This window comes from Antechinus flavipes, chromosome 2 (assembly GCF_016432865.1).
Source record: "Antechinus flavipes isolate AdamAnt ecotype Samford, QLD, Australia chromosome 2, AdamAnt_v2, whole genome shotgun sequence".
NCBI classification, from domain to species: domain Eukaryota; kingdom Metazoa; phylum Chordata; class Mammalia; order Dasyuromorphia; family Dasyuridae; genus Antechinus; species Antechinus flavipes.
Window position 1 is genome coordinate 141957414 of NC_067399.1, and position 22253 is coordinate 141979666.

Genomic DNA, 22253 nt, shown 5'->3' on the forward strand with positions numbered 1-22253 from the left:
GGATAGTTTGTTTTATGGGAGAATAAATGAAAATTAGGGGGGGGGAGAATGGAGGCAGATATTGTAGGACTTTGAAAGTTAGTCAGGGGCGTTTAAGTGAGGTGGTAAGCCATAGATTACATAAATAACATAGGCTTTTAAGTTAGAGGAATTATATTCTGAGAGCAATATTTAGGGGAGCCCAACTGTAGAATATAATTAGGGAAATCAGATTAGGAAGAGATTAGTTAGATAGAACTTTAAGGGTCTATAGGAATCTATAATGATCTAGCATTTAACATCAACTAGAGAAGTAATGTGAGTGCAGGCTAAGGTATTGCCATTGGAATTGGAGAAAAGACAGATTCAAAAGACATCTAGAAGGTATAATTCTTGAAGTTTAACTATCTCAATATAAGGAACTAAGAAATAGTAATTTCAACAAATATTTATTAGAATCCTGACGAACATAAAGATGACTTCAAGTTTTGAGCCTAGACATTTCAAAGAATTGCAGTATCCTTGAGTTAGGGTTCTCAGAGACTATTTAATGTCCAACCCATACTTGATCAATGAAACCCTCTACAAATAAGTGGTCATCCAATTGAGTGTGTATATTGTCATTAGCAGTGACTATTGTCCTGAGGGATCTGTTTGTTTGTATAGGAAATAAAAGTCAAATAGATAATAATCTTCATTAAGGAGACAGGAATGAACACATCACCTACTAAATGCTTTCTACTTTGGAATAACTCCAATTACTAGGATTTTTTTTTCTATATTAAGCCTAAATTGCCATTATGCGTCTTCCCACTCATTTTTTCTAGTTCTGCTTTCTGGACCCATACAAAACAAGTCTCATTCATCTTTTTTGTGAAAGTCTTTCAAATTCTTGAAGAGTATAGCATTCTCCCATAATTCTTCTCTAAGTTAAATATTGTTACCTTCTTAAGTTGGGCCTCATGTTATATGACCTCCATTCCCCTTATCATCCTCTTTAAGACATAAAACACAGCCTATCTTGTCAACATCCTTCCTAAAATGTTATCTCCAGATGCAAAAGTAATCCAGAAATGTTCTAACCAGGGCAGAGAAAATAGGGCAATTAACTTTTGATCCCAGAAGCTATGTTTTATTAATGCAACCTAGGAAAGCATATTTTTTTAATTTCACACTATTGATTCATAGTGTTCTTTCACTTCATTAAAACCCTTTTTTCATATGAACCACTGAGCCTTTTCTATCTAATAAAGGTGTTATAACAAGGTTTTCTGTCTGAATCCAAAGGTAGAACTTTGCATTTTATTTTATTAGATTCAATCTAAGTGGCTGCTAAGTAGTGAAGTGGATAAAGTGCTGAATTTGTAGTTTTGTCTAAGGCACTGTCTGTGCAGGAGCTCTGAAATTACTTTACTTCTCTCCACCTGTTTCCTAAATTGCAAAATGGAGGTAATGATAGTGTATACCAGAACAGGATTGTTGTGAGGATCAATGAAATAACATATGAAGCATTTTGCAAACTTTCACATGATCTATAAATGTAAACTATTATTATTTAGATTATCCTATCAAGGTCATTTCATCCAATTTGATGAGCTCTTCTTCCCATTTTTAATGAGGATTTGAGAAAACGAATGTAAAATACTTTGTAAACCTTAAGGTACTTTATAGATTTAGCTGTTCTTTTAGTTTTCCATTCCCTGTCAACTGTTTTTGTTTTATTCAGAGTACTACTGCCAACTGACAGATAAGAGATCTGGACAGGGAATTCAGTTTTCTTTAAAAAAAGATAAATTAAATTGAGTATAAAGTAAAAGTAGTCTTCCCAAATGGAAATATTCTTAAAGTAGTCAAAGACAGGGACTTGAAATACTGATTAGAGAGTTTTGGAAGTGTATAATTTAATATATCTTGAAATTAAATGGGACCTTAAAAAGGTTATATAATTTAACCTGATAATCAAAATCTTTCTTCCTGCCCAACTTAACATTCCTGAGAAATAATTATCCAGCTCCTGTTTGTAGATTTTTAGCAAGAGGGAAACATACTACTTAATGAGTCAGCCTATCCATTTTTCTACCACTCTAAACAAAATTCTTGTATTAAACAAAAATCATTTTTCTTATTATTTTTACTAACTACTTGATGGATCCATACAGGTTGAGTTTAGTCTTTCTCTCTAATAGTATCACTTCAGATATTAGAAGTCCATAATCTTGTTATACCTAAGGGCCAACATGACAACATCCTCTAAGTTTATTTTTATTCCTCTTTATTTCTCCCATAAGTACAATCTTTGATTTGTGAGCTCTGAAATTTAGCTATGATATTCCTTGGGCTTTTCATTTTGGGATCTATTTCAGAAAGTAATCAGTGGATTCTTTAAATTTCTATTTTACCATATAGATCTAAGGTATCAAAGCAATTGTCCTTTGTAATTTCTTGAAATATGATATCTAAGTTCTTTTTTTTTTTGATCATTGCTTTAACTGTTTCTTAAATTCTCTCCTCTTTTCTTGTCAGTTTTTCCAGTAAGATATTTCACATTTTCTTCTATTTTTTTCATTATTTTGACTGTTTTGTTGTTTCTTTATTGATGTCCATTTGCCCAATTCTGCTTTTTTTTTTGCTACTTGTATAGAGTTTAATGAACAGAATTAGAACAATTTTATACAATAATAATATAAACAACTTTAAAAGACTTTAGAATTCTCATCAATACAATAATAAAACATGAATGCAGAAGAATAAAGGTGAAACACTATTCATCTTTTAAGAGAGAGATGATGAATTTAAAATGTAGAGACCTATATTTTTAGACTAAAATATTTTTATTAAAGCTTTTTATTTACAAAGCATATGCATGAGTAATTTTTCCAACATTGACCCTTGCATAATCTTTTGTGGCAAAATTTCCCCTTCTAACCTCCTCTCCCCCCAATCTGGCAGGTAGTCCAGTACATGCGCAAAAATGTTTGTGGCAGCCCTCTTTGTAGTGGCAAGAAATGAAACCTGAGTGGATGCCCATCAATTGGAGAATGGCTAAATAAATTGTGGTATATGAATGTTATGGAATATTATTGTTCTGTAAGAAATGACCAGCAGGAGGATTTCAGAAAGGCCTGGAGAGACTTACACGAACTGATGCTAAGTGAAATAAGCAGAACTAGATCATTATACACAGCAACAACAGGACTATATGTTGATCAATTCTGACGAACGTGGCTCTCTTCAACAATGAGATGATTCAAACCAGTTCCACTTGTGCAGTGATGAAGAGAGCTATATACACTGAAAGAGAGAACTGTGGATACAGAGGGTGGAACACAACATAGCATTCTCACTCTCTCCATTGTTATTTGCTTGCAATTTTTTCACTTTTTCTTTTTCTTCTTGATCTGATTTTTCTTGCACAACAAGATAACTTTATAAATATGCATACACATATTGAATTTAACCTATATTTCAACATATTTAACAAATATTGGATTACCTGCCAATTCAGCTTTTTAAGTGTCCTTTTTTTCCCCAGTGAACTTTGTGCCATTTTTACCTTTTGACTAATTCTGTTGTTTTTTTCCTCAGTAGTATTTTATTTTGCCAAATATATGGAAAAATAGTTTTTAACATTCGTTTTTGTAAAACTTTGTCTATCAAATTTTTCTCCCTCCTTCCTTTACCTTACCCCCCTCCCCAAGACATCAAACAATCAGATATATGTTAAACATGTGCAATTCTTTTAAACATATTTCCATTTTTGTTATGTTGTGCAAGAAAAATCAGAACAAAAAGGAAAAAACAATGAGAAAGAAAAAAGCAAGCAAACAAACAAGTTGAGAATACTATACTTTAATTCACATTAGTCTCTGTAGTTCTCTCTCTGGATATGGAGAGCATTTTCCTTCCCAAGAGCCACATCTATCACTGTTGATCATCACATGATCTTATTACTGTGTAGTGTTCTCTTATTCACTTCATTCAGCATCAATCCATGTAAGTCTTTCCAAACTTTCTGAAATCAGTCTGTTCATCATTTCTTACAGAACAATATTTCATTACATTAATATTCCATATCTTATTCAGCCATTTCCCAACTGATGGGCATCCACTCAATTTCTAGTTCCCTGCCACTACAAAAAGGATTGCTATAAACATTTTTGCATATGTAAGTACTTTTTCCTCTTTTATGATCTCTTTAGGATACAGACCCAGTAGAGACACTGCTAGATCAAAGGTACACACAGCTTTATAGCCCTTTGGATAAGTTCCAAATTGTTCTCCAGAATGGTTGGATCATTTCCCAACTCTACTAACAATGTATGAATTTCCTAGTTTTCCCACATTCTCTACAACATTTATTGTTACCTTTTCCTGTCATCTTTTTTTAAAGTTTAATTTAATTTAATTTTTATAATAACTTTTTATTGACAGAACCCATGCCAGGGTAATTTTTTTTTTACAACATTATCCCTTGCACTCGCTTCTGTTATGATTTTTCCCCTCTCTCCCTCCACCCTCTCCCCTAGATGGCAAGCAGTCCTATATATGTTAAATATGTTGCAGTATATCCTAGATACAATATATGTTTGCAGATCTGAACAGTTCTCTTGTTGCACAGGAAGAATTGGATTCAGAAGGTAAAAATAACCTGGGAAGAAAAACAAAAATGCAAATAGTTTACATTCATTTCCCAGTGTTCTTTTTTTGGGTGTAGCTGCTTCTGTCCATCATTTATCAATTGAAACGGAATTAGGTCTCTTTGTCAAAGAAATCCACTTCCATCAGAATACATCGTCATACAGTATCGTTGTTGCTGTATATAATGATCTCCTGGTCCTGCTCATTTCACTTAGCATCAGTTCATGTAAGTCTCTCCAAGCCTCTCTGTATTAATCCTGCTGATCATTTCTCACAGAACAATAATATTCCATAACATTCATATACTACAATTTACCCAGCCATTCTCCAATTGATGGGCATCCATTCAGTTTCCAGTTTCTAGCCACTACAAACAGGGCTGCCATTAACATTTTGGCACATACAGGTCCCTTTCCCTTCTTTAGTATCTCTTTGGGGTATAAGCCCAATAGAAACACTGCTGGATCAAAGGGTATGCACAGTTTGACAACTTTTTGGGCATAATTCCAGATTGCTCTCCAGAATGGTTGGATTCGTTCACAACTCCATCAACAATGCATCAATGTCCCAGTTTTCCTGCATCCCCTCCAACATTCATCATTATTTTTTCCTGTCATCTTAGCCAGTCTGCGAGATGTGAAATGGAAACTTTAAAGTTATCTTAATTTGCATTTGTCTTATCAATAGTGATTTAAAGTATTTGTTCACATGATTAGAAATGGCTTTAATTTATTCATTTTTAAATTGTTCATATCCTTCGACCATTTATCAATTAGGGAATGGCTGGTTGCTAGTTCTGTTTTTAAAGTGTTATTTCTTCAGTTTTTTGTGCCTCTTTTATTAAGCTATTAATTCTTTTCATCATTTTCTTGCATCACTCTCATTTCTTTTCCCTTTTAACTCTGCCACACTTACCTCTTCAGAAATTCTTGTTGAACTTTTGTTCAGTTTGCATTTTTCTTTGAGGCTTTGCTAGTAGTTGTTTTCACAGTGTTGTTTTCTTCTGAGTTTGTGTCTTGATCTTCCATGTCTCCATAATAGTTTTTTGTGGTCAGGTTATTTTTGTTGTCGTTTGCTCATTTTCTAACCTATTTCTTGCCTTTTGAACTTTACATTAAAAGTGGGCCCTTACCCACTTGGGGATGGATCCTGTTCTAAGCTTCGAGTCTTTGTCTACTGCTATTTTCAGAGCTAATTCTGGGGTCTGCAAGTTTTGGGTGCTTCCAACGTGGTACAATCCAGGGAGAGATTTGGTCACTGATTTCATGATGTTTCTCTGTGGCTATAAGCATTCACAGTCCTCTTTGCCCTTAAATTGTGATCAGGTCCTCTGCTCCCCTGCAACTGTAAGTGCTGGAACTTCTCACTGCCCTGGAACTGTGACCAAGAACACTGTTCCTCTGTGATTGACCATAAATGGACCTCTCTACCCAAGAATTGTTACCCAGAATCTAAGGATGGGCTGTGGAGTTGTCAAACACCACCTGATCCTATGCCAATTGTCTTTTATGATAGGTCTCTTTTTGATCCCTTTTCCAGCCCTTTATCATCTCCCAAAGCAATTGCTGCTGTGTGGTATACTCTGGGCTGGTCCTTACTCTTTTAGCACAGACCTCTCCTACTCATTTGTTAAGTTATCTTGATCTAGAAAAATATTTACCTCAACCTTTTTTTTTTTTTTTTTTTTTTTGCCTCTGCTACTCCAGAATTTGATTTAAGGAGTTATTTTGTGTTAGGAGGGAATTTTTAGATGAATTCAACTGAGTTGCTATCTCTACTCTACCATATATGCTACTATGGATATAATCAATAAATAAGTCCTGTTCATTCTCTACAGTATCTCTTGTAACTGTTCCCTCACTATCATTCTCACTTCTACTAATCAATGAGCAAAGGAGGTAGAGTCAAGATGACAGAGAGTAGTAACTTATCTTTTCTTGAGCTCTCCCCTGCCTCCCTCAGAATCAACCCTAGATCAAATTTCTGAATGAATTTTGGAGTGACAGAACCCACAAACATTTGGAGTGTAACAGAAAATATCTTGGAATGACTTCAGGAAAGGTCTGTCTTAATTGGGCAAGGGATACACAGCCTAATGCAGATGTAGCACAGGGAGGCTCAGGGTTGAGAGGCCCCACAGGGGAAGCTATTGGAAGACTAAGCCAAAATACAGCAGCATTGGCTACTCTTCCCTGGTTCAGAGGTCTAAAGGATCAGCAGACTATCTGAGACCTCCAACATAAGTACAGAAGGTAAATAGTGAGCCTCTGAACCCTACAATAACAGGCAGGACTTGGCCAGACTAAGTACCGTGGGAAAGGCTGCAGCACTATTGGTCCGAGGGCAGTGAGAAACCCCAGTCACCCTATAGAGGAAGTTCAGGACAATCTCCCCTGTGCTGTAAGAACAGACCTCAGCCTTTAAAAAAGAACAAAAAAGCAAAAAGAGCTCTGACCATAGATAGCTACTATGGAGATAAAGAAGAATAGACCTCAAACCCTGAAGACACTAAAAGTAAAATGTCTCTGGATGAAGCCTTAAAGCAGGATATAAACTGGAACCCAACTCAAAAAGTTCTCTTGGAAGAATTCAAAAAGAATCTTAAAGTTAGAAAAATGGGGAAAGGAAATGAGAGCTTTGCAGGAGAGTTTGGGAAAGGAAATAACAAAAAATGACTAAAAAAACAACTTAAAAATGCATTTGGTGAAATAGAAAAAATAGAGTGAAAAAAATTTCTTCTTAAAAAATAGATTTGGTGAAATGGAAAAAAGAAAACAACTCTCAATCAATCATCAAGCCTTGTATTAACACAGTGGTTGGTATAGTAATTCTAATTAGAAATCTCATTACCTTTATTTTTTGGACTATTGCAATAGATTCCCTACTCATTTCCCTCCTTATATCATCATACATGTGCGCACATGTACAATGAAATTAAATTACTTGGTATTCTAGAGCCTTCACTAGTCAGAGCCAAGATGTCAGAATAGAGATAAGAAGTATAGCAAGCTGTTCCCAACAAAACTCTCGAAATAAAGAAAATGTACCAGGCAAAATCGTATTGGGGAAATAGAAGAAAAAATTATAGTGACTTATATCCCAAAGAGATTTTTAAGGAGGGAAAGGGACTCACATGTGCAAAAATGTTTGTGGCAACCCTTTTTGTAGTGGCAAGAAACTGGAAAATGAATGGATGCCCATCAATTGGAGAATGGTTGAATAAATTGTGGTATATGAATGTTATGGAATATTATTGTTCTGTAAGAAATGACCAGCAGGATGAATACAGAGAGGACTGGAGAGACTTACATGAACTGATGCTAAGTGAAATGAGCACAACCAGGAGATCATTATACACGGCAACAACAAGACAATAAGACAAACAATTCTGATGGACATCTGCCTCTTCAACAATGAGATATTTCAAACCAGTTCTAATTGTTCAGTGATGAAGAGAGCCATCTGCACCCAGAGAGAGGACTGTGGGAACTGAGTGTGGAACACAACATAGCATTTTCATTCTTTTGTTGCTTGCTTGCTTGCACTTTATTTTGCTTTTTTTTTTTTTTTTTTTTTTTTTTTTTAACTAATTTGATTTGATTTTTCTTGGGCAGCACAATAATTGTATAAATATGTTTGCATATATTCGGTTTAACACATATCTCTACTATGTTAAATATATATTAGACTAATTGCCATCTAGAGGAGGGTGTGGGGGAAGGGAGGGAACATTGGAATACAAGGTTTTGCAAGGGCTAATGTTGAAGAATTGTCCATGTATGTTTTGAAAAATAAAAAGCTTTAATTAAAAAAAAGAAAAAGTCACAGTGAATAATTCTTTCAGCTTGCATTTGCATATGAAGTCAGAGGAGTCTGTGGATTTGGGACTGGAATCTGACCAAGAGTATAATACACACTAAACATTCTAGTTATCAGGGCCACAAAGGATGGAGGTGATCCCAGACCCCTATGGAGCACTGCAACCTTGCATAGGGTGCATAGGGAACAAAAGCCCAGCTTTCAATTTATTACTTATTCTTTAGTTTTGGGGTATAGATTCAAGGCAGACTAAGAGGTAATCATGGAGTGCAGCTGGGTCTCAGCTCCAACTTTTATCTCTACCTGAAACCTGCCAAGGAATATTAAGGGCAGGAATGTTCAGACAAAGGGAAGTTGTAGGAGGAGCTCGAGTTAAGTTTTGAGAGAAACTTTTGATTGCTTCTGAAAGGCAAAAGTAAGGACAGAGCATATTCTAGGCAAGAAAACACCAGTGAAATAGATGCAGAAGGATGAAATGAAATCTAGGTCATATTTGGGGAACAGCAGGCAAGCCAATTGGGACAGAAAAAGTAAAGAGAGGACTAGACTTATAAAGGGTTTTATTACCAAAGAAGTGTATATTTGACCATAAAAGTTATAGAAAACTTTGTCATAGTAGGAGATTAATAAATGTTGGTTGAATTAAAATGAATCTCTCAAATTCAATGGTTTTATCTTTGAGAATAAGAACCAAGAATTTTTTTGTCTTTCCCATAGTGCCCGGTACATAGTAACTGTTGATTAATTAATTATCAAACCTACTCTTTAGTATCTGAGATCCAAATTTCTTCTGTTGATTATTTTCTCTCTCTTTCCTTCAGCTCCCTCACCAAATGGTATTCCCGAGTGGTGTTCCAGATGCCTCATCAAGAGATTGTGGACAGCCTAAAGCTGTGCCTGGTGGGTTCCTTAAAGAAGTATTATGAGGTAAGAAAAACCAATTTTGTTGTTCCAGGATCTCTTTATACTTGATTTCTGTAAATTAACAGGAAATATGATTTAATAGAAGGAAACCCAAATCATGTTTATTGAACTTCTTAGGCAAGTTCAAAGTCCAGCAGTTCTAAGTTCAACAGTTGAATAAGAAGGTTTGAACCTATGCTGGTATCTATCAAATAAAGTTTCTATTTAGTCTTGTTACTTTCCATGTTTTCGACCTTATGCCCCTATACCAGTGCTATTATCAGAGACTTAATTTAAATAATTAGTGTGGCACAAGAATCTATCTGACTCTTATGACTAGGTTATTGCCAGCTGAATCCTCTCATCTTTCCATATGACAAATATAAAGTCGCCCCCCCACCCCAATCCAGATATCCAAAGTATACTGAGCATGAGAATCAGCACGTAACTGCTATTAAACTGATACTGGTTTGGAGAAGTAGCCATGGAATATTCTCAGCCTGTCATGGAGGTATCCAGAGTTTATAAACCCTGATCTACAGAACTTGAGCTTTTTAAGGATGGATTAAGCCCTTGTGAAAAGTAAGCTGTCAGAATCGTTTAAGACTAATCTGGTCTCTAGAATCGTTTCTATGAAGAAGTTTCTACTGCAACTCTTTGCCAACAAGTTTAACATCATATTCATAGCAGAACTTAATGATCTATAGTGAATTTTCTTCCTCTAAAGAGACCTATGAAGAGTCATATTATTTTAGAACTAAAAAGAGATTTCATTTTACAGATAAGGAAGGTGGTAAATGATTTGTTTCATGTCATACAGAGACAGAAGAGATGAGAATAGAACCCAGGGTTTCTGACTGCAGGTCCCATGCTCTTTCTGTTTTATTGTGTGACCTCTGTATAACTGCAGGTACAAGTCTTCCTCTTTGTTTCTTGGGTTTGCTTCTTTCTTCTGTTCCTAGAGCCATAACCATATTCCCCTCCTTAATCACTTCTTTAATTACTACCTAGGACAGCAGCTGAGTCCAACCACGTACTAAATTCACCTACCATTTAGGGGAGCTTCCAACAATTTAACAGTATTGGTTTTTCAGTATGGAACCAAGGAACCAAACTAAAACTTAGAGGAGAAAAATCCTGTTTTCCCATTATGTCATTCAGGTATTTGAAATATATTTCTAAAGTTGTTGAACTAAAATAAACCTAGATTATAAAAACATTTTCTGAATTCAATGATTCATTCCATTTGCTGAATCCACTTCCTTCTACCCTTTTGGCCTCCATTCTAAACTGTACATAGTTAGGAAGGATCATTTTTCCTTAAATATATTTTGATGCCTCCACTAAAGTTTGACTCCATTACCTCAGAATACAATTTCTTTCAGGTCTGACAAACTGGAAAACCTTTGAGTATGAACCTGGGATAGCCTATAGACCTGTTATCTGAGGGGGACCAGAGGAAAGAGGCATCCCCTGAAGTTTGGCCACAGAGTGATGAATTTTTTGTCCTATACCACTCATGAAGATCATCTACTAAGGCAAAGAGGGGTTATGATCTGTGTTAGAGGGAGAACCCATGTTGATTCTTAAAGTATTGAAGTATGTCTATTTTTATCATAGGATTTACAACTAGAAGGGACTTTAAAAATCACCAAGCCCAACACTCTCATGTTACAACTGAAGGAAACAGACCCAGAAAGGTTGTGACTTGCAAGTTATCACACAGGGCATAAACAGCAAAATTAGGATTTGAACACAGGTTCTCTCATTTCAAGTTTAGAGCTCTTCCCACTTGCTGCCCGGCTCCTCACATGGGGGAGTTGAATGGCTCCTACATAAAATTAAAACTCCTAATGATTCATAGGTTTTAAGATTCACAATCTTCTAGTCAGTCATACTTTGGTTATCCTAAATGCTGCATATCTGGTGAAGTAGAGGGATAAGTTATTAGTTTGGGTGGAGTAGTAAAGAAAGCAGGACTGCTCATCCTGGATTTTCCAGGGCATTCCCTACTTTTAAGAAAAAAGGAACATTCTTTATCACACACACCATGTGCCCTGGTTTTCTGATTTATGGAGTGTGATCATCATAGGCAGAGTAGGCAATGAAAATTTCTTCATTGGGGCTCTCAAAACCAGTAAAATGTTGAGGTCTAAATTTGGGGTACCTAAATGAAATTAGGATTTAGTTGAGGTCTAGTAGCAGGTTTAGGGTACAGGAAGTCAAGCAAAGCTCCCCTGCAACCTCCCTGGATTTGGCATAAGGATATGGCAGTAAATGAGATCTAGTAGTGGTGCGAATTCCTAATAAAGGCATTTATTGGCCCAAGAGCTAGATTGATTAAAGAGGTTTATTATTGGGTTTGGAAGTAAGGAGATAGGTGAAGGTAGAGATAAGGAGGGTACTGGACAGAGGGTCCTCACATGGCTAGCATGTTTGGGATTTCTGCAAAGAGCGGTTCCCAGCATCTCCCTTTTATAATGGGAGATTTAGCTCGAGGGGCTTTTGGATGTAGCCCCAAAGTTGGCTCAGATCCGGTTGGGACTGGGACAGGTCCGGATCTTCTATTGGAATTCAAAGGGACCAGGATTTGTGAGTCAAAGGGTTACATTAACTAAGGGGGGTTTGGGAATCAAAGATAGGAATCTTTCAACTTATCATTTTATAATTGTACCTTATACCTAAGTAGAGCAGCATTCAGTAATATATAATTTGTACTTAAATTTATTTCCATCATAGCTTCTTCTCACCTTAGATTATAAATTCTTGAGGGTTATGGACCAGGTTACTTAGGGACTGTGCCCTCTGTTTCTTTTCTAACTAAAGTTTCTCCAAGGCAGAAATTGCACATCATGTCCAATAAAGGCTGCTAACTTACAAAAGGGACATCTTAATAGGAAGCAAGAGTAGATTACTCAATGGTCTATTTCTCACTTTCACCAAAGCGTGTTATCACTTCTTTGTGCTTGTTTCCTTAACTATAGCAGGAGAATAACAAAATCATAGGCTTAAAGTTGAAAGGGATCTTGAAATCATCTAGGTTAAATCTCTTATTGTACATATATACAGGCTCTGAGACCCAGAGAAGTCCAATGATTTGCCCACAGTGACACAGGTATGAGGTAGAGTCAGGATCTGTATAGTCTTTAAATATCAAAATCAATGCTGTTTCCATTGTACCCCTGCCCTAGGATGAATAAATGAATTATAATGATTATAAATGGAATATTTTGAGTTTCTCAGAAAAAAAGATATAAGTATATGTGAAAGTATAAATGTGTTCTAGGTTGTTACTTTGCTAAAAGGTTCATTACAAGTTTCTTTTTATTTCAAGCATGTACATATTTTCAATTTAGGTAAACTACGTCTAGTGCATAAGGCAGAATAAAGTTCAAAAATTGTCTGTTTCTATCTGTTTGGGCCAAATATACCTTCAAATTATATGGAAATAGTGAACTTTGAATTCATTGTCACTGAACAAGAACCAAAAATATCTTTTCCAATGAATTATGAGCTAAACTATTTTTAAAAACTGCAATATACAACAAAAACCCAGTGATCCAGCTCATATGGGGAAAGAACTTTAAATATTTTATAAAACTGTTAAACTTTAAAAAAATAAAAAATCTCAAAACATTCTACAAACTGGATAATTATTTCATTTTTTTCTAAGTTGTGCTCTAGTATATTGTGTAGTTACAGTTAAAAAATTAAATGTTCATAATATTTCAGGGTAACTGTTTTATTTAGCTTTCTTCATCATCTTTTGAGTCTCCATTTTTGGGTATATAATATAATCTGAAAGAGAGTTGGGTGTTAGGAAACACAATTTATCATAAATTGTTCTTTACTAGGTGAAATTTACTTGGTATAGGTGTGCCAAAGAAGATTTTTGGTTTGTTCTATAAATCTGGGAATTTACTAGCTTATTGATCCTGGGCAAGTCCTTAACCTCTATTTGCCTCAGTTTCTTCATCTGTAAAATGAGGGTAATATCAGTCCCTACTTCTCAGGATTGTTGTGAGGAACAAAGTGCTTTATAAGTAAAGCACTTACTAATAGTGCCTGGCATGTAGCAGACACTATGTAACTGTTAATTTTGTTGTTGTTGCTGGTGGTGGTGGTGGTGGTGGTGGTGGTGGTGGTGGTGGTGGTAGTGGTGGTGGTGATGGTGATGGTGATGATGATGATGATGAAGGTGTAGTATAAACACTGAGTTGAAAGGCAGATGAGTTGGGACCATCATTTCCCGATCAGTCTTTCAACTTTTCTTAACACAGTTGAATAAGAAACCTCCCAGCTTTAAATCTGTGATCCTGTGATCTGTCTGACTCGATTTTGTTATTATCTTTGTGCACTGTTTAATTGCTCCTTTTGATATTCCTGACCTCTCATGATCCTGTGGAAGTCTAGAAATGAACAAGAACTTTTTCAGCAAAACTGACCATGTTTGGGACTTGTCTATCAAATCTATCTGAATTCATATGCCCAAGAAATGCAAGTTTGAATCTTTCTTACCAATGAGAACTGTGTTTGGTGAGTCCCTTTATTTCAGAGATAATAAGAAACTTGTATTATTTGGGTTTCACTTCAGGTAAACCACTGCCTGCCAGAGAAAATCGTGGTATACAGAGATGGAGTATCAGATGGTCAGCTGAAGACAGTTACCAGCTACGAGATCCCCCAATTGCAGAAGTGCTTTGAAGCTTTTGAAAATTACCAACCTAAGATGGTGGTGTTTGTAGTCCAGAAAAAAATTAGTACTAATTTATACTCAGCTGCTACAGAGAATTTTGTAACTCCCTCCCCAGGTACTGTAGTGGACCACACCATCACAAGCAGAGAATGGTGAGTAGGCTGCCTTTCAGCACACCTTTGTATGGCAGATGAGCTTTTGGAGGATTCTTTTTTTCTAGATTTAGGATGGAAGGATTGTTCTTAGAGGCTGTGTATATATAAAACACTTTTCTTCTGCCTCCCTTCTATCTTATTTGGAGGGATAAACTAGTATTGATAAAGAGATTTCCCTAACTTAACAAAATAGCAAGCGCAGATCTTCCTCTGTGGTGGAGATGGATATGGGATGGAGATGATGCAAATGTTTACCAGTCTACCAGAAACAACACTGGACTAGAGTCCTCTTTTTTTCTTATCTGTAAAAATGGATGTGCTCTACCAAATACAGTTCATATTTACCACTTCTAGTACCTATTTTACCTCTTCTTTTTGTCTGTAAATTTTTTTCCTAAATGAATGTCTCTTTTGGCAAAAAAAAAAAAAAAAATAGAGTGGTTGAACTAGATCTCTGGAATTCCTTCTAACTTCAAAGATGATTTAATAATAAGATCACTAAAAAAAAATAGAACTAACCAAAATTGAGACTGCCTGAAAGAAAGTTTAGTTGAGCTCTTCATTTTTAGAGGTCTTCTTGGGAAATGTTATATTCCTACGTAGGTATTGAGTAACTCTTCCAACTCTTGAGATTTTGTAATTCTATAATACAATCCATGTCACAAGTTTGATTATTTTTTCTTGCCAGGGTGGATTTCTACCTACTTGCTCATCACGTGCGGCAGGGTTGTGGCATTCCTACACATTATGTGTGTGTTCTCAACACTGCAAACCTGAGTCCTGACCATATGCAGAGGTGAGCCCTTTCTTGCTATGGGGCAATAGTTCTCAAAATGTGGGCTTGAGGATTAAATACTGTTATAATAATACTAAGGCATTTTCATTTCCAGTACTCTATATTGACAAAGGTAACCCATATAACAAGCTGATGGGGTTCTCAATTTTTAAGAGTATAGAAGGGTCCTGGAACTCCAAAGTTTGAAAATTGTAGCTTTATAGGTAAGTCTGAATCTAGCTGATTATCAAGATAGACCCAACCATAGAAACTGTTGCCAATTTAGTTCCTTGAAATCTTTGACTACCAACAAGGTAAAAATATAGTTTAAATTTGGACAATACAGAAATACTTAATTTTCTCAGCATAATTGTAGTCTTTTCTTTTTTTAAAAAATAATTGAATTTTGCTGAATGGAAGAGTTTACTTGTTTTTGATAGAAAATTTCCTTTATTTGGTAAACAGGAGAGCCTGGCTACAAGTAAATTAATTTGTCTAAGGCATTTGATTAAATTATACCAGAAACATCTTCCCTGTAGGGATATAATTAATTGGGAATACTTCCAAGAACTTTGCAAGATATTTTAGGTTTTCGATTAGCTAAGAATAACTTAAGGAATGTGATAGCATGTGATAATTGATGTGCCCAAGTGGATAAATAGAAGTTTTTAAGCACAAAATAGTTTTAAAGTACATTGTTCTGTTTTTGGCCTCCAGGTTAACTTTCAAGCTTTGCCACATGTACTGGAATTGGCCTGGCACCATCAGAGTCCCAGCTCCTTGCAAGTATGCCCACAAGCTAGCTTTCCTGTCTGGACAAGTCTTACATCATGAACCAGCCATCCAGTTGTGTGAGAAGCTCTTTTTCCTATAACCCAAAAGAGTCAGCAAGCAAATTAAGGAAAGAGAAAAATGAGTTTTTTGGATTTGTAACCTCAGCTATGACTTCTCCAGGATCAGCAGAGACAAAAGGTGGCATTTTTGAGTTGCTGTTTTCCCCCTCCTCAACCCAATAATATTTACTTATTTTATTTTTTCATCCTGCTACCACCAAGAAAACTAGTTATTTCAGCCCTGTGTGACTTGGAAATTACTATTCCCCATATGGGAAGGAATTAGAACATTGCCACTTTTGGAGGTCTGGGAAAAGTTAAAAAAAAAAGACAAAAAACTTTTAAGAGCCCCCAAGCCAAATAGAACTATAAGAATCTGTAGCTGCTCTGTTCTCTAAACCCCATAACCTTCTCTGGTGCCATAGGTGAGAAAATAAGTGGTCATTGCAAGTTCCTTAAGGAGATATTTGGACAATTGGAAAAGGGTAAAGAGCTGTTTCTTTAAAATAGGCATTGCCCCTGCTGGCCTGGTGCTTAGCCTTTCCATGGAATTGGGCTCGATTCAGCAAGCATTTCTCATGACACTTCTGACATAAAAGCCTGTTTTATTTTTTTTTAATAAATTTTTATTGATATCTTTTGTTTTTACATCACCTAAATTTCCCACTGTTGATCTTCTCCCTTTCTCTCATAGAGAATCAGCCCTGTGACAAATGATAAAAAAGAGGGAGAACAAAGAAGTTTGGTAAAAGCTAACCAGATGATCTTGAAAAAAATCTGATCTTTAGCTCTAGTCCTCTACTTCCTAAAAAGAATTGAGGAAGGTGTGTTAAGAGTCTTTTTTTCATCCTTCACTTTAGATCTCTGGAACTCCGAAAATTTCAAATAGAGCATTTCTGTGTTTCATGTGCTTTCTAGTTCCATTGGTTGGGCTTAGCATTAGAACTGCTAACCTAGGGATTTAAAAACCTTCTATTTTGAATTTTGCCTTCCAACCCCAAATCTATTTCTTGAAAAGTTCTTGAGCCTAGAAGGGAGACATTTGGCATATGGGATTCTTTTTTAGGGATTTCCCCAAATATAGTACAACTTTTCCGCCAGTCTGGTTAAGTCTGTTATTTATATATGGAAAAAACTGAAATATTTAATTGTCTTGAACAATGATCTTTTGTTGGCCATTCAGTTTTGTAGAAAGTTCTCTGAAGCTGGGGCAAATTTTTTAGCAACTCTGCTTTTAAAAGTGCAGTGTACACAGTCCAGATACCAGAATTTCCATACATAAAGAAGGCTGCTGTTTCTTCTCTCTTTAGAATTAGGAGAATGCTAGTATGTTTGCTTGTACTCCCTTTTGTTTTGGAAGGGCCAATTTGGTCTCTCACTTAATCTTTCAATCTCTCACCTATATTATATATATATATATATTTCAGTACCTTCCCCTTTTCATTTTGCTCTTTCACCAAGGAAGGAAGGAGACATGTATATTTTATTTGTGAATTGTGAGAAAAAGAAAAAGCCAAAAACTCTTTTAGAAAAACAAAATTAGAAAGTTGTTTTCATTTACAGTAGAGTTCATAGAGGTTGATTCATGAAAGCCATGTCATTTCTTGGGTGCATTTCTGTTTTTATTTAGATGTTGGGGATAGGAGAAGAAAAAAAGCTAAGAATTTGGAATTTTCAGAACACTGAACTTTAACATTGTTGAATCATTGGTCTATAACTCGACAGATAGCTTTTTCATCTGATTCTCTCTGCAAGCATTTTGAATTTATCCTTTGAAATTGTATTCTTAAAGATCTTGTCTATCTGATACAATCAAAAAAGTTAAAAACAATATTTAAGTGTAATGAAAATTTGCCTTCACTTTTTGTTTCAAGTTTCCTAGCCTCATTTTTTCAGTCTTAATGTCGAGCAGTTTGAAGTAGAAGGCAAAAAATGTATAATTTATTATTTGAGATTGATGAAATATTTGAATACTTTCCTAGTAGATTATAGATTCATTAGCATTATTCCAGAATGTCAAGCAGTTTTTGATTAATGAGCCTCTGTTAGTATATTGTAATGGTTAGAAACTCCTGGAGGTTGTTTTGTTTTTTGCCACTGATGCTTCACCTTCTGGTGTTGGCACTGTTTTATCACAATACCAGATCAAACTGAGACACTTGTTTACTTATCAAGAACAATGTCACTTGCAAAACAAAACTACAAATAAGTTGACAAATAACTCCCTCTTATGGTGGGTGGTTTATGCTGATCACCAGCCTCATCTTCAAGATTATTTCCTAGTAAGTATGTAAAGCTTTTTTTCTACTTTTAGTGACATATCTACATAACAGCTCTAGCATCTTTCTCAGTATCTTTGATCGCATCATTACTTATAAGACTGCAAAAGCAATATGAAATGTAGGTGCCCTGAGCTCCCTGCCATTATGGATCATCTCCAGGTGATGTTATCCTTCTATTGGACATTTTGATGTCTTTAAGATTTCCTTCTCCACCTCTTCAGCCTGATCACTTATCAAATTGTAAGAATTCCTTCTTGTTATAATCTTAGTCTGGGTGTAGGGACTGTGGTTAACAGAGAAACTGTCCCACATGGTCAAACTGTTCATAAGCCATAAGCCAGTACTCCCGCTCAGTTCACCAAGTTTAATTGAATATGATAAGGCTTTATCTCTACACTAATGAGCAAAAGACAAAATTCCAAGGAGAAGTCACTTCAGGATTTTCTCCTGGTAGCGTTTGAATAAAGGATCAGCCAGTTTAATTTTCCAGGATGTTTTATGAGAAGCTTCATTTGAATAAGAGACCAAATTTTGTAGTTTGATTGCAAAAATTGGAGTAGTTTTTTGCATATAACTCTGAAAAGACAATATTTAACAATTAAAATATAATTATGTTGATGAAATTATGTGAGCATATAATCCATGTGAAATTGCTCCAGCTAACATCATTTTCTAAAAGCATAATTAAAATGATATAGCTGAATCCTCTCTCTAAAGTTATGAAAAGCTGAAATAATCTGATTCAGCTAATCATTTATTTATTTATGATTTGATTCAACTTATATTTATTACTTCATGTTGGGGTATATGTTAAGTCTACTAGTCTATCCTGAGTTATGATATATATGATAATTAACATATAAGAGATGCATAAAAAAAGATGTATAGTGCTAAGTGAGATCTAAGAGAAAAAGCAATAATCAGGGAAAGACATTATTATGTAGCAGAAGGAATATTGCACCTGGAGGTGGGAAATAACTTTGTTGTAAACCTGATTCTATCTTAGTGACCTCACTTAACCTTTAAGAGACACATAGTACTTAGCTAACAAGGTTGTGAAGATCAAATGTAGTTATGTAGGTAAAACTCTTTGCAAGGTTAAATATCTGCTGCTGACAACATTCCTGGGGGAGGTAGCATTTCATATGGTCTTTAAAAAACAGTTGAGAATACAACAGTTGGGGTTGAATAGGGTATCACATTGACTATAACATAGTTTATGTGGAAGGCAGTATGACAAAAGGTTAAAAAAATAGGATGGGTGACATTAAAGCAATTATTAGAAGTTATTTTGCCTAATTATATGCCAATAAACTTAACAAATTAAGTGAAATGAAAGAATATTTACAAAAATATGCCCTGCCCAAGTTAATAAAAGAGGAAATAGAATATCTGAAAGTAAGCCAATTTTAGAAAAAAGAAATTAAACAAACCATAAATGAGCTTCATGAGAAAAAAGCCTCAGTATCAGATAGATTTACAAGTAAATTCTATTGGACATTTTAAAAAACCAACAAATTCCAATATTAAATAAACTATTTGGAATAATAGGCAAAGAAGAACCCTATGAAACTCCTTTTATGTAACAAGTATGGTAGTGATCCTAAATCAGGAAGAGCAAATTCAGAGATAAAAAACTAGACCAATTTCACTAACGAATATGGATGCAAAAATCTTAAATAAAATACTAGCTAGGAAATTTAACAATATGTCACAAAAGATTACGTTATTGTGACCAAGTAGGATTTATACCAGGAATTCAGGGCTGGTTCAATATAAGGAAAATTATTAACATAATTGATTATATCAGTTAACAAAAGTAACCAAATTTATTTATTTATATCAGTAGAAAAATAAAAGGCTTTTGACTGAATAGAACACTCATATTAAAAATACTTGGAAACATATGATTTTTTTCAATACAGATCCATCTCCCTAAAGCCATCAGCAAGCATTATCTGTTACAAGGATAAGCTAGACCACATCCCAGAGCAATCAGGAATGAAACAAAGATGCACATTTTAACCAGTTTTAGTCACTATTGTACTAGAAACACTAGCAATAGAGAAGAAAAAGAAACTGAAGAAATCAGAATAGGCAGTGAGATGATAAAATTTATCTCTTTTTGCAGACAATATAATGGTATACTTAGAAAATCTTAGCTCAGTTAAAAAGATAGTTAAACCAACAAAACATTTTTATGTAAATAAGGTCAGACTTAAATAATAAGAGAAATATTCATTGCTAATGAGTGAGTGAAGCCTGTATGAAAATTCTCTCTGATCTACTTATTCGATGGCATCTCGATTAAATTACCAAAAATCATTTTATTGAGTCATAAAAAAGTAATAAAACTCATTTGGAAAAACAAAAGAATTTAATGGAAAAAATGCAAAGGAATGCTTTATTTATTGCAAAGCTACAATTATCAAAACTATCTAGTGCTGGCTAAGAAATAGAATGAAGAATCACTGGAATAGTGCAGATAATATACAATAGTAAATTACTATAGTAACATTGTATTTGATGAAAAGATTTAAGCTTTGGGGAGAAGAATTTACTATTTGGTAAAAAATGATAGAAAAATTAGGAAGCAATCTGACAGAAACTGGGTATAGAACAATATCTTATACCATTTACCAAGATAAGGTCAAAATAGATATATGACTTGGATATAAAGGGAGATGTCATAAAGTAAATTAGAAGTACATGGAACATATTACTTATCCGATTTATATATAGGAGAAGAATTTATGAATAAACAAAAGATAGAGAACATTTTAAGAAATAAAATAGATAATTTTGATTACATTAAATTAAAATGGTTTTGTATAAATAAAACCAGTGTACCCAAGATTAGAAGGTAAACAGAAAGTTTTTTATAGACAGTTTCTCAGATATATAGAAAATTTTGCCAACTTTGTCAAGTACATAGAGTAATAAGAATTTGAATCATTCCCCAGTTGATAGACAAAGGATATGAACAGGCAGTTTTGGGATTAAGAAACCAAAGCTATATAGTCATGAAAAAATGTGCTAAATAATTGATTAGAAAAATTCAAATTAAAGCAACTTTGAGATATCTTATGCCTATCAGATTGACCAAATTGATAGGAGAAAATGGCAAATGCTAGAAGGTATGTGAAAAAATTGGGATATTTAATATACTGTTGTGAACTGATCCAACTGTTTTGGAGAACAATTTTGAATTATGCCCCCAAAGTTATAAAACTGTGTGTGTGTGTATGTGTGTATTATACACTTACACACATACACACACACACACACCCTTTTGGCTCAGCAATGGCACTATAAAGTCTGCTTCCCAAGATAATTGGGGTGGGGGTGGGGAGAATCTGTATGTTCTAAAATATTTATAGTAGTTCTTTTTGTGATGGCATAGAACAGGAAATTGAGGGTATGACCATCAATTGGGGAATGCCAGAATGATTGTAATGGAATATTACTGTGTAAGAAATGATGAGCAGGTTGGTTTTAGAAAAACATAGAAAGACCTGCGTGAAATAATGAAGAGTGAAACATGCAGACCCAAGAGAACATTTTATAGCAGCAGTACTATTCAAGGAGTAACTGTAAATGACCAAGCTATTCTGAATTATTTGACTGTTCAGATCAACTACAAAAGGACTCATGAAAGAAGATGCTATCCCTCTCTAGAGAAAGACTACTATATGGAAATGCGTGATGTCTGGTTTCACATATGTATGTGTGTCAGATGTTTGGCCTTCTCTTATGTGGAATTGGGAGGGAATGAGAGAAACAGCTTGGAATCAAACTGTAACAAATATATATATATATAATTAAAAAAAGAAAAAAAAAGGGTGGGTCTAAATTGTGGAAAGCCTTACATCTCAGGCAAAGAAGTTAACTTTATTTAACAAGCAATGGGAGCACATCAAAGGGTTTTGAGAAGAGCAGGACATGACCAGCAATGTTCCTGTGCAGCTTCCCCTTGAAAGTTTCACTTATGGTTCAGCCATTTGAGGTACAATTTTGCCTGTTGAGGTCATTTCACCTATATGTATCTAAAATGCAGTTTAAGAAGTTAATAATTACAAGCACTTCAAAAAAAATGGTTCATAAATGTTAAGTACCATGTAAATGTAATTATTGTCTCTCGCAGTCCAGTAATCCCACTCCTACCTGTAAAAG

The 22253-nt window shown here is 34.9% G+C and overlaps 1 protein-coding gene across 1 annotated transcript in view; it reads left to right on the forward strand.

The window, feature by feature from the left end:
• PIWIL2 (piwi like RNA-mediated gene silencing 2) overlaps positions 1-17648 on the forward strand; it is a 66425-nt gene extending 48777 nt beyond the window's left edge. Inside the window, exons 17-20 of the mRNA XM_051975696.1 lie at positions 9258-9363; positions 13934-14187; positions 14879-14986; positions 15683-17648. Of these exons, the coding sequence (XP_051831656.1) occupies positions 9258-9363; positions 13934-14187; positions 14879-14986; positions 15683-15839 (625 nt within the window). The 3' untranslated portion in view covers positions 15840-17648. The remainder of the gene's footprint in view (positions 1-9257; positions 9364-13933; positions 14188-14878; positions 14987-15682) is intronic.
• Positions 17649-22253: the final 4605 nt, after the last annotated feature.